General features: G+C 46.6%; 1 protein-coding gene across 6 annotated transcripts in view; it reads right to left on the bottom strand.

Annotated features, from left to right (window-relative positions):
• ANKS1A (ankyrin repeat and sterile alpha motif domain containing 1A) overlaps nt 1-17,479 on the bottom strand; it is a 180,965-nt gene that overhangs the window by 63,030 nt on the left and 100,456 nt on the right. For all 6 annotated transcript variants that reach the window (XM_040473255.1, XM_040473256.1, XM_040473257.1 and 3 more), the window contains one exon: nt 10,177-10,766. In XM_040473255.1, the coding sequence (XP_040329189.1) occupies nt 10,177-10,766 (590 nt within the window). The remainder of the gene's footprint in view (nt 1-10,176; nt 10,767-17,479) is intronic.

Below are 17,479 nucleotides of genomic sequence, written 5' to 3'. Positions count from 1 at the left end.
AGGTCCAGATTAATTGCTTTCCTACAGTCTTCTATAATAGAAAAGCCTGTCCCTCACTTTCTGGCCAGGTAATTACTTAGCTGCCACTCTGACCACACAGCACATCTCTAAACAAATTAAACTTCTCGGAGGCCTATTCATTTCATGGAGGCAAAAACACAGAAATATTGTTGTCCTGTGAGAACAGACTGAAGCCAGCTTGTTTTGCTATACTTCACGGGGCTCTGTGTGAGCCACAGATGATGAGGGCTAAAGCAGCCAGCAGGTCAGATGGGCAGGAGCACGGCCAGACCAGACAGAGGCATTGCAATGCCTGGCATCTTGACCCGAACCGGACCCAAGCCCCCATGCACTACCCATTCACTAACCAGGCAGCCACAGTCCCTGGACAAGGCTAACAGAGGCATCCTCCACCTCCAGCCGGACATGCCAGAGGTAATATAATTCACCATCTGGAATAACACAGAACCCACACCCACACATACACACCTATGTGCACATATGCTCATAAAGATGACCTCCATACCTGGTGTCTATGAAGCTCCCTCTACACCAACCTCCCTAATCCACCCTGGATCAGAGAATGTTTGAGGCCACCAGCATCTCCCTCTCTAACTGGTAGCAATTATCTGTCTGGAACCTGTGGGCTTGACTACCAAGAAGAAGCATTTCAGATTCATCAGGCCTTCAGCCTTTAAGAAGTCTTTCAGGGAATCGGCACCATTTCTTAGTTCCAAAAACGATGGTGCTGATACTCAGACTCACCTGCCCTGACCCCTTGACTACCTAGTCATCTGTACTTCTCGCACAGGATTTCTGTATTCGAGATTCCTGGCCATCAGCTGGTCTAAATAATTTTCAATTTCCTTCTCCTTGCTTTATAATCCTGGTTTTTAGATTTTATTTCTGCTTTCAGCATGTGATGCACCCATGGAATGGATTTCCTAAGACAGTGTCCTAGAACCCAATCTCTCTTTCACCACGCACTCAATGATCCTTGCCCAGGATGACAACAAGGACAATGATCAAGTTTGGGAAATTCTTACAGATTCAGATTTCATTTGATAGCTTAAGAAATACATGTATGTACATAGGCTTCTATGTGTACACATATAAGAAGTCACTCAACACAAATTAATGGAAAAAAAAGGCAGAGGGGAAAAAAAACAAGATGAGAAAAGAAGCAGGTGGCAAGAGTGGCTAAAAAGAAACCGAAAGGAAGTTAAAAGTAAAAGTCAATGGGGCGCCTCGGTGGCGCAGTCGGTTAAGCGTCCGACTTCAGCTCAGGTCACGATCTCGCGGTCCGTGAGTTCAAGCCCCGCGTCAGGCTCTGGGCTAATGGCTCAGAGCCTGGAGCCTGTTTCCGATTCTGTGTCTCCCTCTCTCTCTGCCCCTCCCCCGTTCATGCTCTGTCTCTCTCAGTCCCTAAAATAAATAAACATTAAAAAAAAAATGTAAAAAAAAAAAAAAGAAAAAAGTAAAAGTCAAGTAGTAAGATATATTTGTAAGACAATGTAAGTGTAGAATGGAATCTCAAATTTGTCTGACAGGAGAAATTAATCACTAACAGAAAGCAGCTTGACAGCTCAACTCATGCCTGGCCCCACCCCTCCTTGTCTGAGGGCCCCTCCCCCGCAGCCTCACCCCCATCTCACTCTATCCTTCCTCTTAGCTTTATTTTTCTCATTAGCACTCTTATCCCCAACTAGCATACTACAATTTTACTTACTGTCTTCTCTCCCCCCTCCCAGCTTTCTAGAATGTCAGTTACAGAAGGAGAAGGGATTTCGTCTATTTTGTTCATTGCTCACCCCCAGTGCTTAGACTAGTACCTGCAGCTTAGCAGGTATTCAACAAATTAGTTGAATGAATGGAAACTTCTCATAAAAATACACTTCAATTATGTATTATTGTTGATTATATGAAAATACCTCTACTTGATTCTCAAACACAACTGCTGAGAATATAAGATTAACTACTATTTCCTAAATTATACAAAATAGTCTGTATCCAACTGATGCCATTACTAGGAAAAAAAAAAAAAGAAGGAAGAGCAGAAGCAAAGTATATAAAGAATGTCCCAGAAAATGTTTCTGTGATTCTCAGCATTTGTATGCACTGGCATAAAGATCAAATTCTTCTCATATATTCACCGACATTCACTGTCAACTAAGCTTTTGGTCTGATGTTTAAAACAACAAAACGTGGGGCGCCTGGGTGGCTTAGTCAGTTGGGCATCTGACTTGTGATTTCAGCTCAGGTCATGAACTCAAAGGTTTGTGGGTTCGAGCCCTGCCGTCAGGCTCTGCACAGACAGTAAGGAGTCTGCGTGGGGTCCTCTCTCTTCCTCTCTCTCTCCAACTCCCCTGTTTGTGCCCTCTCTCTTTTAAAATAAGTAAATAAACTTTAAATAAAAAAAAAAAATTAAAAAAACCAAGCGTAAGGAAACAAAAAAGAGGAAAGAGGGGGAATTCTCATCTTCTGGCAATTTCACAAATAACCACAAATCCCTACCTGGTCCTTGATGGTGCTGTCCTGAAGGGGGTAAATACCACCAGAATGTTTATGAAAGGACAGGGGGCGGACAGCGTGGCTCCGTGGCGGATGGGGAAAGAAGTGAGCTAACACTACAGGCAGTAAAATGCTCTGTAGAATAGAAACATGAGTTAACACTGGCACAGCTGTTAAAAAAGAGAAAAGAAGAATCCTTCAGGTGGAGAAAGCTGGGGAAAGGCCTCTCCTTGATGCCACCAGGAAGAATAAAGAATGAAAAGGAACGGTACATGAGGAAAGTAAAGAGGAAGAAAGTAAAAGACTGGAAAGGTCATAGATGAACAGGGAAGAAAGAACAGAGGAGAAACAAGGAGATTAAAAAAAAAAAAGAAAGAAAAGAAACAGGAGTAAAAAGGTAGGAAACGCAGGGAGGGAGAAAGCTGGAGAGGAGAGGAAAGCATGGAAATGAGGACAGAGCAGATAAAAGCCAGGCCTCCCCAGACTCCTGTGCTAAATGAAGTGGCAGCCACAGGGAGAGGCGCCCTTCCAGGCCAGGTGCCAGCCGACCCACCCTTCCCGGCAAGCTGTCCACTAGGAGGCATGATGTCACCAAGAGCTGTTTGGGGTGGGGGTGGGGGTGCGGGGTTAGGCACACCAGTCCTCTCCTCACTAACTGCAGAGCCAGGACTAACTCTGGCTTACTCACACCGCTATGTATGGTGTGGCCATGGAAATGCCCATATATGTATTTTCAAATCTGGGCTAACAAAAACCACTTGAATTTATCAGACAGAAAGGCAAAACTATTGATTCAGGACTGCCTAAAAAATAAGTGAGATTATTTTTAATATTACAAAAAAAAAAAAAAAAAGCTCTCAATCATACCAGACCACTTAAGACCAAGGCAAATTCCGAGGTTCTAGGATAAAAGTTGTGACTCCTGTGTGCACCAGGAAGCAACTTAGACACTCCAGGCTCCAATCTGTCCCCAGAGGTAGGAGTATCACATTCTTGTCTAGAGTGGGCTGGCCAGGCTCAGCAAAAAGACTATACAGCATGCTTGTTTACATACTAAAGAACAATACAAACTGCAGACTCCGGGTGTGGAGGAAAGTTTAGCCACAGTCAGCAGAAACTCAAGCTCAAATCTCTTTATTTTATATCTAAGTCCTTTTTCTCCTAGCACACCCAACCCTCAAGGGTTAAAAGCAACCAAAGCCTCTGTGGAGTTGAACCAATCAGCTTGTCTCTTGATGACATCATGCCTCCAACTGGACAGTTTGCCGGGAAGGGTGGGGCGGGCCAGGGACCCGGCCTGGAAGGGCGCCCTCCCTGCTCCTGCCCCTTTTCTCACCGAGGGATCCGAGAGCCAAGGGTCCCCTCTGCTACCATTTCAGATGAAACCAGGCCATTCCCCAAATCCCTGGCCAGAAATTATTCTCAGTTTGTACAAAATGTATACAAAGCACGTCGTCCCTGCTCTTTACCCGTTTCCCACTTGTTTAATATTTATGAACGCTGATTACAAAACACACATTTATCACTTAAGCCTTCAGCCAAGTTTTAAATTACTCAAATGTTTATGCTAAGTAGACAAGCAGCCTTCTGTGGTTTTCTCTTTCATAAACTTCAGTCCCACTCAAAGGCAGGTATGTGAGAGACCTATCTGACCCCAAAGACTATACACATTCAAGCCACAATCTGACCAGAAAGTTATTTTTGTTCTTCTTGCGAGGTCTTTATCTCAGACGTTAATTGCTGCCGCTGCTGCGGTGCGCACTCGTGGGTGCAGAGGATGTGCGCCGAGCAGAGACAGAGGATGGAAATACATCTAGGAGACGGTGATTCTGGGGCACACAGCTGAAACGCTGACGACACCCGCCACAGCTCTACGGAAAGAACGGGTTTCTTCCCTACAGTTGGAGGGGAGACAGGCTTCAAGTTAGATGATGCATTTCTCCTGTTTCCCAGCACCCTGAATATCCACACCTTCTAGCTCATCTGCAAATGAAGATTAATTTACAATTTACATGCATGAGCCATGTTTACTGCTCCAGCACACAGCCATCTATGCTTGCTTATGCTTGATAGAAATAGTGCTTAAAAATGTTGGTATCACTCAGGGTCCTCTCAGGAAAAAGACGGCACATTCAAACGGGGCGACCAAAAGAGCTTAATAAAGGGACTATTATTATTATTTTTAAAATATTTATTTATTTTGAGAAAGAGAGTGAGTGGGGGAGGGGCTAAGAAAGAGAGGGGGGACAGAGAGAATCCCAAGCAGGCTCTATGGTGACAGTGTGGGCCGAGGGGCTCGATCTCATAAACCTCATAAGCTGTGAGATCATGGACTGAGGGGCTTGATCTCACAAACCTGAGATCATGACCTGAGCTGAAACCAAGAGTCAGAAGGTTAACCGACTGAGCCATCCAGGTGCCCCAATAAAGGGATGGGGTAGGGTAGGGAGAGAGTGTAACAGAGAGAGAAAGCAACAAGGGAAGAGACAAACAAGGGAGAGAGTGAGTCACAGCCAGGAGTCTCAGGTTGGAAGCGTGAAGGGGAGGAACTAGTTATCAGAACCCAGAGACAGCAGCTTTTGGGAAAGGTCCCTCGGGGGACAGCTGGTCTTCAGTAGGAGGACACAGCCAACCCAAGATTTCTTTGGCCTGGTGATACAGTCCATACAGATCCACCTTCTGGGGCACACAGGCAGGTGGAGAAGGGTAGGGAACATCCCCGAAGGGCAGATGGAAGGTACCCTGCACAGTGTCTAACAACGGGAGAACAGTTGAAGCAACAGCCAACACACCAGCCCTGTGATATAGCCACGTAACAGAATACTATGCCTCTCAGAATTCAGATCTGTTTTGTTTTGTTTTTTTTTTTTTCAACGTTTATTTATTTTTGGGACAGAGAGAGACAGAGCATGAACGGGGGAGGGGCAGAGTGAGAGGGAGACACAGAATCGGAAACAGGCTCCAGGCTCCGAGCCATCAGCCCAGAGCCTGACGCGGGGCTCGAACTCACGGACCGTGAGATCGTGACCTGGCTGAAATCGGACGCTTAACCGACTGCGCCACCCAGGCGCCCCCAGAATTCAGATCTGAATCTGGATCTTACAGACACTGCCATGGTAAGATACCCACAAAATGCAGTAATTAGGTAAAAAAAACAAATTATAAATCAGTAAATATATTAAGACCCCAAATCTGGATATACATCAAATGTTAACAGAGGTTAACAACATGTAGAGAGATGTAGGTGATTTTCCCATTCCTGACCTATATTTTAAATGTTTTGTTTATGTATAGCTTTTCAGTTAAACTTTTATTACACCCCTATTCTATCGGGCATCGTTAAGATAACAACGAGAGCTTTGACTTTTAACTGGTAAATGGAGAAAGTATCTACTGAAGCTTGGATTTAGATCTCCTCTGAGGCTGAGCTCTTTTAAAAAGCAAACTCTATTATTTTTCGTTACTGAAAATCTAACCGAAAATAGGGAGAATGCTAGTGTCATGATGAACACCATCTCAGGGGTCTACCTTAACCAGGCTAACTTTTGGAAGTCCTCTTGTTCTGGGTAATCAGCAAGGGCTGTACTAGGCACCTGTAAGGAGCAGTCTGTATCTGGAAAAAGTGACTCTCAATCTATCAGCTGTACAGGTTTCCCAGCTATGGAACATCAGCCCCAATAACCAACCAACCAGCCACTGCTGGCCATTATGTAAAAGAATACATTTGAAAAATAAATAGTAGAGAGGGCTGCCGATTTCTCCCCCACTTCTCTTCTCTTCTCTCAGGGAGTTGGCAGAAAGGCTCATTAACTTCTTAAAGAACAATGGGGGGCTACAGCCCTACTTTTCCAGGCTGGGCCGACTCTTCTGTCTCTGGGGTGGGCCAGAGTCACGCAGCAGGTCACGGGGTGAGGGGCTTGAACTCCACTGCTTCCTGGTCACTCTGCCAGCACCAGACAACCCCCCCCCCCCCAAAAAAAAAGTTCTGCTTTTCTTAAGTTCTGAAGACACTCTGGGCCTCAGTTCCCATTCTCCAAAGCTTTAAGCACAATAATAATACAAATATCTACCATTCGCTCAATATTTTATGCATCTAGAAACTGTGCTAGGCACTTACACATCTAACCGGTAAAAACGCCTCTGAAACACAGATTTGACTGCCTCTGTTTCACAAATACCGGTAACAACACTGAGGATTCCTGAGGCCACTCATGCAACAAGGTGGAGTTGATGGTGGAGTGGGGGCTCAAAGCTGGGTCTGCTGGCTCTGGAGCCTGAGCCCTGTGTATTACCCTGCACCGCCTTCTAGAAGCAGCCTGGCAGACTCGCCCACAACCCCATCTGTGCTGGGATCACCGCCGCCTGGGCCCCACAGCGAGCTGAGTTGGACCCACACTCCTTCAGAACAGCTTTCCCCACCTCCCGGGGATCTAATGTGCTAAAATCAAGCACAAGATACGGTAAAGCAGCCTTCAGGCACTGGTCAGGGGTAGAGTGGGGAGCAGTCATTAACTAATGCCCTGTTCCAGGAAAGTCTGCCAAAGCCCTGTGTGTAGGGCCAACCACTGGGGGAAACACTTCTGAAGTTTCTCTTTAGCTAGAGATATCCACAAAAACCAAGTATAATATGACTCAAAAACAATGATGAAGGATTTCACATGAAGGGCCCTGTTAATATTCACTCGTGATCTTCTGAATTCTTTCCAGTGAGACCTCAGTTGCCTTAGTTTTTCAAATTTGAAGTGTAACGCTGCTTCTGGTGGTTCAGTCACATCACGGACTAGCCCAGGACACCTAGACCCCAAACGGTCCCTGGGTTCACTGCACCTACTACGTGCAATCTCTACCTGCAACGGAAATGTTAGCATATGAACCTCCTCTCACTAAGGTGCCAAGAGACAACTAGTGTGTTACCCCGAAGGGCCAACTTCAATTAAAAGCTAGGCTGTGCTTCAGTGATTTCATGTCTCTTCTCCAGGAGGAAATGGTGGAGCTCGTAGGACTGCCTGGCAATGCCGCGTGGTAACAGAGCACGGATATCCTGTGGCGAATCACCCAGCATGATCTACCTCTTGGCTGGAAGAGGTATGCTCAGAGAGGAGGCCAAAAAGAAGAGGTAATTGGTTAGACTGGTAAAGCTGTCTTCCAGCCCATTTGAAGGATTCTGAGACATTGCCTTCATTTCAAATCAAAATACTCACTTTTCAGCCTCATGTTCAGGCCCCTCCCACTATCTGGTCCCAATCTCACTCCCTCATTTCTTTTTCTTTTTTTTTCTAAGATTTAATTTTTTTTACTTTGTTAAAAAAAATTTTTTTTAACATTCATTTATTTTTGAGAGACTTAGTGCAAGTGGGGGAGGGGCAGAGAGAGAAGGAGACACAGAATCTGAAGCAGGCTCTAGGCTCCGAGCTGTCAGCACAGAGCCCCATGCAGGGCTCGAACTCACAGACCGCGAGATCATGACCTGAGCTGAAATTGGACGCTCAACCCACTGAGCCACTCAGGAGCCCCATAAGGTTTTATTTTTTAAGTAATCTCTATACCCAACGTGGGGCTTGAACCCACCACCCCGAGATCAAGAGCCTCATGCATTTCTGGATGATCCAGCCAGGTGCCCCTCTACCCTTATTTCTTATGCTCCCCTGTACAAATTCTACACCCTGTAGAAACGAAATGACCTAAGCTTTCCCAGCTCTACACCTTTGCTCATGCTATTCTCTTCTCCAAGGCCCCTTTCTTCATTCTTCTAGCTTCAACCTGGTTTTCACCAAAACACTTGGCTCTTTAATTCCACTCCCCTTCTACCCTTTCTCACCTCTTGTCTCCACCCTCCCCACCTCCACTGATATTTATTCTCCATGGGCCCCTCCTGCCATTTCAGAGCACACTGGATTTACCTTTTTTCTTTTTATAAATTAAAAAAAATTTTTTTTAATGTTTATTTATTTTTGAGAGAGAGAGAGACAGAGCACAAGCCAGGGAGGGGCAGAGAGAGAGAGAGGGAGACACAGAATCTGAAGTAGGCTCCAGGCTCCAGGCTCCAAGCTGTCAGCACAGAGCCCAGCTTGGGGCTCGAACTCATGAACTGCGAGATCATGACCTGAGCAGAAGTCAGCCACTTAACTGACTGAGCCACCCAGGCGCCCCTTTTATAATTTTTTAAAAATGTTTATTTTATTTTTTGAGAGACAGAGAGTGAGCGGGGGGAGGGGCAGAAAGAGAGGGAGACACAGAATCAGAAGCAGCTCCAGGCTCCGAGCTGTCAGCACAGAGCCCAACAAGGGGCTCGAACCCACAAACCGTGAGATCATGACTTGAGCCGATGTCAAACGCTTAACCAACCGAGCCACCCAGGCGCCCTGGACTTATCTTACTCTTAAACTGCCTAACCCTATACTTGATTGTAAATGAGTAAAAGACAAAGGCAGAGCACACATTCCTACAAACACACAAACTCTGTGTGTCATCTCCCATGGGCCAGGGAGCTCTCTCACTCAAACTGATTTTCCTCAAGAGGCCTAGAGTCTAGTACGGGCTCACCAAATCTTGGTTTATGAACCAGTGAAAACTTTCTACTGCACAGGATACCTCAGCCCGACTACCCCAAACCTCATCTTATCTGGAGAGAAGAGTGCAGTAGGAATTGCCTCTGCCCTGTTCCCACACAGGGAATGGGATTCACTCTGGTTTACATAACTTTGCAGCTGCAACGTGAACAGACTTGGGTAGGGCATTTAGTGTACAGATTGCTCAAATGGATGTGTCAGCTGCACTGTTCCCCTCCTCTCAGAGAGCTAAATTCATCTCTTGAACATGTTCCTGGGAGACAGAGCCAGTCCCCTTCAAAGGCAGCTTCCTCTCAGCAAGAAGCCTGCAAGGGTAGCACTTTCACATTCTCTGGGTGTTTACCAATCTTTGAGAAACACATTCTTCTGCCCCGTAAGATATGTCACAGGTCACCGAAAAATACTCGGGTACATATTTCTAGCTACTCTATAACAATGGTTACCAGAAAGGAACCTGGTCCTCAGACTCCAAATGTTTTCTCCTCACTAATCTCTCTTTGTTTTTGGAACCACCTAGCCCTCTTGCCTCATCAACCCGGGAATGTGGGACGGGCAGAATGCTTCTGCTGGGAGAGGCGTTTGGTCTGCAGGGGAAAGCAGTAAGAATAATCACAGAGGAGCGGAGAACAGAAAAGCCCCACTCTGGTCCCCTTTCAGCAGGGTCTCCCAATGCCCACCCCCTCATCCCCTCCTGGCTAACCCTGGATCTTCACTCTTCTTCCCGAAGACTCACACAAAGTTCTCTAGCTGTTCTTAAGCATCTTTAGGGTGAGCACGACTCCCTCAGTGGTGGCTGATGGGATCCAAATATTTCCAAACAGCATGTCATTTCTAGGAACTGCCTCTCCCTCGGACCTACTCTGCCTGGGGCCTCCACCCTCCAGTTTACCCGTGAATGGACCTTTCCTTTGCCATCTGGGCAAGAAGATCCCCTGCCCTGGCAACGTGGGGCCTGCCTCCTCACAGCTGCCAGAAACACTCTGGTCGTAGCGCGAAGGAACCAGGGCAATCCTGGCCCATACGTCCTGGTCCCGGGAGTCGGCGCACAGGGGAGCCGTGGTGGGCTGTGGCTCCCTGTGACGTCACATGGCCTTACCTCATCCCACTCCGAGGCGAAGGAGGGCGACTTCTCCAGCCTCTTCTTCCCGATGCTGCAGTTGGACAAGGACTCGCTCCGGCTCCCCATTGTAGCGTCCTCCGTGGGTGAGCAGGTCAGGAGATCAGAGTCAGACTTGGACAAGCTGCGGCTGAGTTTGAGTTCAGCTTTGGGTTTGCTGGTGGGAGGGGCTCGGCTTCTAGCCCCACTCCGGTCTCTTTCTTCCTCGGCACCACCAGGGTGTTGAGATGCCGTGTGAGTCAAAGTTTCGGGGTGCGATTGGCTGTTGGTGGTGGGCAGGCCAGCTGGGTAACCCACTCTCTTACTCTGGTCCAGGACACTGGGCGGGGAGGCTCCAGGAGCGTGCACACCCGTCTCCTCCAGCTGCATGCTGGCCTCGTGACAGGCGCCCTGTGCGGGGGACCCTTCTGGATGGCTCTGGCCAGTGGCAGAGAGCAGCTGGAAAGGGTCCTGCCCCACCTCACACACCGGGGAGGAGCCGTGGAGGAGACCTGAGAACTGCTCTGGGACCTGCCCGTCCTGCCCCTCCGCAGAGTCCTGGCTCCGGCTGCTGCTGCTCCGCCTGTGGTCTTGGAGTGGACGGAGAGACAGAGAAATAAAAAATTAAACGTGGCAAAAATCAACAAAGTTCCAATGCAGCGAGCGTACGGCAGAGCTGAGGAATTCAAAAACAGGGAAAGAGGGAAGCTGGATGGGCTGGAGAGAGGACAGAGGGAGAGAAGAAGAGAGGGGAAGGAAGAAAACAGTTTCGTATTGTTCTTAATGTTCAATTTGTACCCAAAGTCGGAGCATTTATGAAATTCCAAACACTGGCCTGATTAATGCTATCTGGCAGCCCTCCCTGTTGCTAGGTCTCTGTTAACATTAACGACCAGACCTTGCTATATAAGGCTAACAGTGCTGACTATATCCTACAGAAAGGACACGAGTAAGGGACAGAGAGCAAACACGGAGTAAAAGTGAGAAAGAAAGAGAGAGAGAGTGCCAGCGAGCAGGCGAGACTCACTCCTGGAACATCTGATACATTTCCATAAAGGCCAAAGTGTTATTTAGAGCCGCCCGCCCTCCCTTCCTCTGGCAAGCAGCAACAGAGGGGGAAAAAAAACGGAGGTCATGATCTACAACCTGCAACTTCTGGAATTCTTTAAGGGAACATGCAAAACAAAACAGCAGAGAAGTAACTGCTTCCTTCCTCACAGGGGGCTGTTCAGGGTTCCACGCCTCATCCTTCCTTCCTCAGGGAGCAGAGACTTTTCTGTTCTTTTTTTTTTTTTTTTTTTTTTTTTTTTTTTTTTTTTGAGAATGTGCACATCTCACTCCTTCCAAAGCCTCCCAGCTGCTCCTATTTGTTTAAGTTTAACCTCAGTTGATCCACTGAAAACAAAACGGTCTAATTTGTCAATGCCAAGAGATATTTGCAGCTCTCTCAAGACCTCCCCAACATCCCCAAAATCTGACACTACTAGCTCAGGAGGCCAACTACTACTGTATACTCACCCAAGATATCAAATGCCTCTGCCCTGAAGTGGCATAAATAATTGACCAAATCAGAGTCCCACGCCAGGATCACACTGGGACACCCAAGGGGCTCGCCCTGTGTGAACTCTCACCCGTTAGGGATTTTCACCCACATCAGCAGCCCTGTGCCCAGTACTAGCTCACATTCCTAAGCTAATATTCAACGTTATCTGCTCCGTAAGTGGAATCTACGGCACAGATACCAAATGATTCCGTAGTCTGCCCAAAGCTCCCAAGTACTGTTCGTGAGATCAGAGAATCTTAGAACTTGAAGGGGCAAGGTCAAATATTTTTACAGATGAGAAATCCAAGGCCCTCGGGCCTTTGGTGGTTTTGTCCAAGGTGGTGGGGGAGAAGACTTTAACCTAGGCTTTTCTGATCACCTGGCTCTGGTTCTGGCTATGCTGTTCTCTAGCTGTGTGGCCTTGGCACTGATCTCATCCTGCTGGGCTTCAGTATCTAAAATAAGTAGGATGGACTGCCTGGTCCTTAAAAATCCTTTTTATTATGCAACAACGGTGATGACAATCCAAGTCTCCACCATGCTCTGATGGCAAACTTCTCCTCCTCAGGGGCTGCTGCAGATCCCTGCCTGGGTGCCTCTCCTGCTACTGCCTACATAGCACCCACGCTCCTTCACCCGCCTGCCTGTAGCCCAAGGCCCCTTCTTGAAGCTCAGTTCCACAACTGAACAGGGTCATCAGGTGAGGAGGGGAGTTTATAAACATGATGCACTAAAACAGAGTCTTCACCGGCAATGCCAAGTGTCCCACAATGCTGGCTCTTCCAACGCGGCCTTTAAGGAGGGGTCCCAACAACCAGTTCTCATAATGAGCCCATTGCCCTGAGGTCTGAGTGGGGACATGGTTCCATTCACCCCACTTTCTCCAGAAGAATGGTTCAGTCTCCACAGTCTGTTCAGCTTTTGGCAAGCCTGCAGAAGCTTCAAGGGGGCAGCCAATTAGTTCCACTTTATGGCTCCGATTACTTATCCACAGGAGCCCAGACGTATGAACTTTGGCATCTCCTTCCTCTACACTTGACTGCTTCAGGATTTTCACACCCCTAACTCACAAACTCTATATCCCAAAGGTCAGGTCCAGAGCACTGAACAACTTGAATCTTTTCTCTAGGGAAGAAGAAATGCTGCATATGTAAGAGTTCCATCCAGCTTAACTTAGCCCCAGGAAGCCATGACTTTAGGGCTATGAATTCCACATATGACAACTGGAAGCATAACAAGGCTGCCCCGTAGTGTTGTGCAGTGGGGCCAGAGAAGACGACACGCAACCACCTTATGGGGGTTCAAACCAACAGCACTTCCTAGAAGAGGCCGATGGGGAGAGTCAAAATTGCTACCTCTGGGACCCTACCTTAGTGGCCAATTTCCTACAGATTCCGGCCCAAGGTGCAATGTTCCTCTGACTGCATTTGAATACAAAAGAGGACTTTGGTAACAGGAACACAGGCTTCTATTCCTTTGTATCAGCATCTAGCTCCTTATTTAACAATATTTTGGGGAGGGAGGGGAGTTCAATGACAAAGGAAAACCAGAGTCCAGAACGGGGAGTTAGCCTGGCTCACACTGCCTGGGTGGACCTCAGAACCCAGGCTGCAGAGAATGTTCTGTCGCTGTGGGAGCTGACAATGAAGGCTCTGTCTAATAGCCACCCATTCATGCTAGCCATCAATGAAGAAAGAGAGACAGATGCCAAGAGCTCAATACCAGACAGATGCCGGGGGAAGGAAGTGGGCAGAAAGAAGGAATGGAAACTTATGGAAGGAGGAAATATGTGAAGAGGAAGAATTTCTGAGGGTCATAATCCCATTAGAGAAAATACAATCTACCAATACTTTATGGGGTGTAAGAAATCACAGAAAGGGATTCTTATAATTACATGACTTACCCAGGCAATTCCCTAGGAAAGACACCTTGGTATTTGAAAAGCTTGTCAAGATCTAAGACCTTCAGGATCTTAATAAGCCCCATAAAAAACTATATCCAAGGATAAGCTAGATTTCCTGGCAAAATCAACAGGTAGGAAAAGAACTACTCAGAGGTCCTTTCCTTCTGTAAAGTCAGGATAATATTGGGTCTCTTAGGGCATTAATATAATGTGTTAATATAATGTTAATATAAGGCACTGATCATGAGCCAGAGAGTGAGCAAATTACTTAACTTCTTTGTGCCCAGTATTCTCACCTATAATTTTGGAATCATAATAGTACGTACTTCCTAGGACTGTTGTGAGAATTATACATGTAAAGCACCCAGCACCACATTTGGCACATGCCAGCCCTCAATAGATATTAACAATTCTTATTATTCTCCGCACAGGATCCATTACAACATATTTTGCTCACAGATGAGACCAATAACTTGTCTGTTCCTCGTAGGTTTGTGCAAAAGCTCACCAAAGACAGCGTACGTGACACATACAAACATCCGTTGCCTTCATCATCCTTACAACTCTCGACAGCAGAAGGAAGGGACAGAAGGTAACAGAGCAAGAAGGGCTGAAGTCAGATACAGGCCCCAGAACTGTGGCTGTAACCACCCATTCCATCAATAAGCACATGCAAAATGTTTGTCTTCATGGGCCACCCAAGAGATAAAAAAGATGAAGACACTGAGTGTGCTCAACGGGCTTACCAGCTACCCAAAGAAACTAGCATATGCACAAGTGACTAGAATTCCAGACGAAAATTAATAGATGCATAAACCAAATGCACAGTGAGCAGAAAGGAAAGTGTGATTGCTTTCAGCCAGAAGGATTCTCAGAAGATGTAGCTTTTGAGCAGGGCGTTGAAGGAGAAATAAGGTCTTGATAGGCTTAAAGTTTAGTGGAAATACATTAGAAAAAGCAGAGACAGGAACCTCGGTGCCTGGGCACTCACAGACTTTCAGACTCGCAGAAGAGAATCCTCAGGCCTTAGGCTTTCCCTGACTGGGAATCACTGCGCTCCCACCTTAGAACTATGCAGCTTCTGGGGCGCCTGGGCTCCAACTCGATTTCAGCACAGGTCATGATCTCACGGTCATGAGATCGAGCCCTGTGTGGGGCTCCACGCTGGGCGTGGAGCTTGCTTAACATTCTCTTCCTCTCTTTCTGCCCCTCCCTGGCTCGTTCCCGCGTGTGTGTGTGTGAGCGCATGCGTGCACTCTCTCAAAAAACAAACAAAACAAAAAAACTACACAGCTTCCACTCCTCCTCCCATACTGCCTTCAGCCATCCCTACAACCTGCCCTTCTAGGAGAGAAACAAGGGGCTAGGACACAGGGACAGCTGCTTCCTTACTCTCCCCATATATCAAGGCCATCTGCTCTATTGAGTAGCACACAGCAGCATGCTAATTCCCAGCCCCTTCAACTTTCAATCTTTATTCATTCTGGGTGTTCATTTTCCTTTTACCCTGTGAGCCGCTGAAGCAAGGGGTCTTCTGTGCTGCATTTTAATTACTATGATGATCCACGGGGGATCTCAAGGGCTTTTGAACAATAACATTTTAACATTTACACATTTTTCAATCACCCCCCTCCCACCCCCGTCTGTTTAAATTAGGGCAAAAAAATGCAGCGTGTGTGAGAACTTGCTAAGTCAAATCAACCCTCCAACACAGAGAAGAAGGTTACTCTGGCTACCCAGACTGTTGTGCCTTCTTCGTTTCCGTTAGGATTGGAACCCTCCAATTGCCCAGTGGCTATGGTGAGCACCAGGAACTGGGTGTGCCCAGGAGAACTCCTAAGTCCTTGGCTACTTTTGGAGAGCCACCGTGTTTTCCTCAGAAGGAAGGTGCCGACTAGGTTATGCAGGGACTTGCTGGCAACTATGATCTGATAAGACAAGTAGACCTAGCATCCATTCTCTGGTCCACGGCAATCAGAGAAACAGAAAGAGACCTGGACTGGGATTCAGGAGGTCCAAGTTATAGTCCCTCCCTGGGTCTTTTTTTAAAAAATGAATGGCCGTAAATGCATTGTCTAGGGCTTTGACATTTAGTATGATTTGACACTGATTAGATGAATTAAGTGCCCTTCTAGTTCTATGATGCTAAGAACGTGAATAGCAGCAGGGCTCTGGATGAAATGATTTAACCTCATGGTTAAACAGGCTTTTTGGATTCAGCTAGACTGGGGCTTAAGAACCAGCTCTAACACCAAACTTCTTTCTCATGTATTAAACAGTGATAAAAATAGCCCCTACCCGGAAGATTTGTCATGAGATATACAATGACCTAATCAGTGTAGATGAACTCAGCACATGGCCGCCCATAAGAAGCATTCATTAAATGGTAGCTATCATTATCATCATTTTTCATTTACAACCATTTCCGAACTGCTCTTCATGCTAACACTGCACCCAGAGGCTGGTTTCCTTTCTCTTGACTCTGCAAAGGAGACTGGTTTCTTCTAAGTGGCCCTATACTCTAGATAGAATAAAACTCATATGCCAGAGAAGGTCCTGTCGTTCTACAAGTTCAGGTCAGGGTGATGTGTGCCAGCACAGCGGGGGAAAAACTTTCAGGTCAGGAACCTCCACTCACTGCAACACCCACAGGTACAGCCCAGCTTTGGGACTCGGACTATTCTACTTTGACTTGGTCCTGATTACCTGACATCTCCCCCATTTCCTTAAACTCCTCTTGAAGAGTCTGTCCCCTCTCTGTGGCCCCTCAAACTTCCCTATTTAATACACCAGCTCTGCTTGGATCAGTTTCCAACCAGCCATGATACTTAACCGTGCCTAATTTAACAGCACACTTGCTGTCTCTATTTCCCTTGATCTGCTGCCAGTTCCAGCACTGGGTATTCACAACCATTTGCTTTCTCTCCTCCAGTTGCTGGAATGTTGAGCCCTGTTGAATACTCAAGAAACAACTGAGTCCTCAGCTGGCTTCCAATAGCTACAGTGTATTAGGTACTAGTTATTCTATGCTAGACATGCTGCTAAACACTTTCTTTTTTAATATTCACAACCATGGGGTAAGAATTTGAATCCCTACTTTACATGGAGAAAATGAAGCTTAAAGAAGTTAAATGACTCCTCAAGGTCACCAACCAGTAAGTGGTAGAGCAAGAATCCAAGTTTACTACCAAGCCTAGCTACCCTTTTATTCATCTCTTGAAAACTGTGGTATCACCATAAGATTGATTCCTCATTTGTCCCACTCTTTTTAGACTGTCATCTTTCCCACAGCACCTATACTCTTGGGTAATGACATCAATTTCCTGAGAAGACTTAGATCAGACAAACTTCCTTACCTGTTCTCAATACCACACATGTCAAACCTTGGGGATAATTTGATCTCTTCCCACCTACCTCAGGGAAGTATCTCCCCATCTTGAATTTTACCAATAGCCTTCTAAATGCTGAAGCCTTTTTCTAGTCTTCATTGCTTCTAGCTCTTTCTATTATCATGTGACACAGTTTACCAGTTATCCCTGGTACCCACTCTCCCCTTCCTGCGTGGTCATGGGGTTTTTTGGATTGGGTCAAACCACCTACATTAAAGACTACATTTCCCATCTTCTTTGTAGTTAGGTATAGTCACATGACCAAATTCCGGCCAACGGGTTCTAAGAGAAAGTGCAACTTTTGAGAACTATCTTTAAAGTTCTCTCCTTTTCTTTCTTCCTATGCTGACAGCTTGAACTTGAATAGTCATCTTGAACCATGATGACAGAAAGAAACTGGTTTCTTGAGCATCATGAACTGTCACGCTAGCCCTTGACTTCTTACCTCTGGACTTCTGTCTTACTTAA

Source organism: Herpailurus yagouaroundi, unplaced genomic scaffold, assembly GCF_014898765.1.
Source record: "Herpailurus yagouaroundi ecotype Mexico unplaced genomic scaffold, PumYag 139, whole genome shotgun sequence".
Lineage (NCBI taxonomy): Eukaryota > Metazoa > Chordata > Mammalia > Carnivora > Felidae > Herpailurus > Herpailurus yagouaroundi.
Note: the sequence above shows the minus strand (reverse complement) of the source record. Positions and strands in the feature narration are given on the sequence as shown.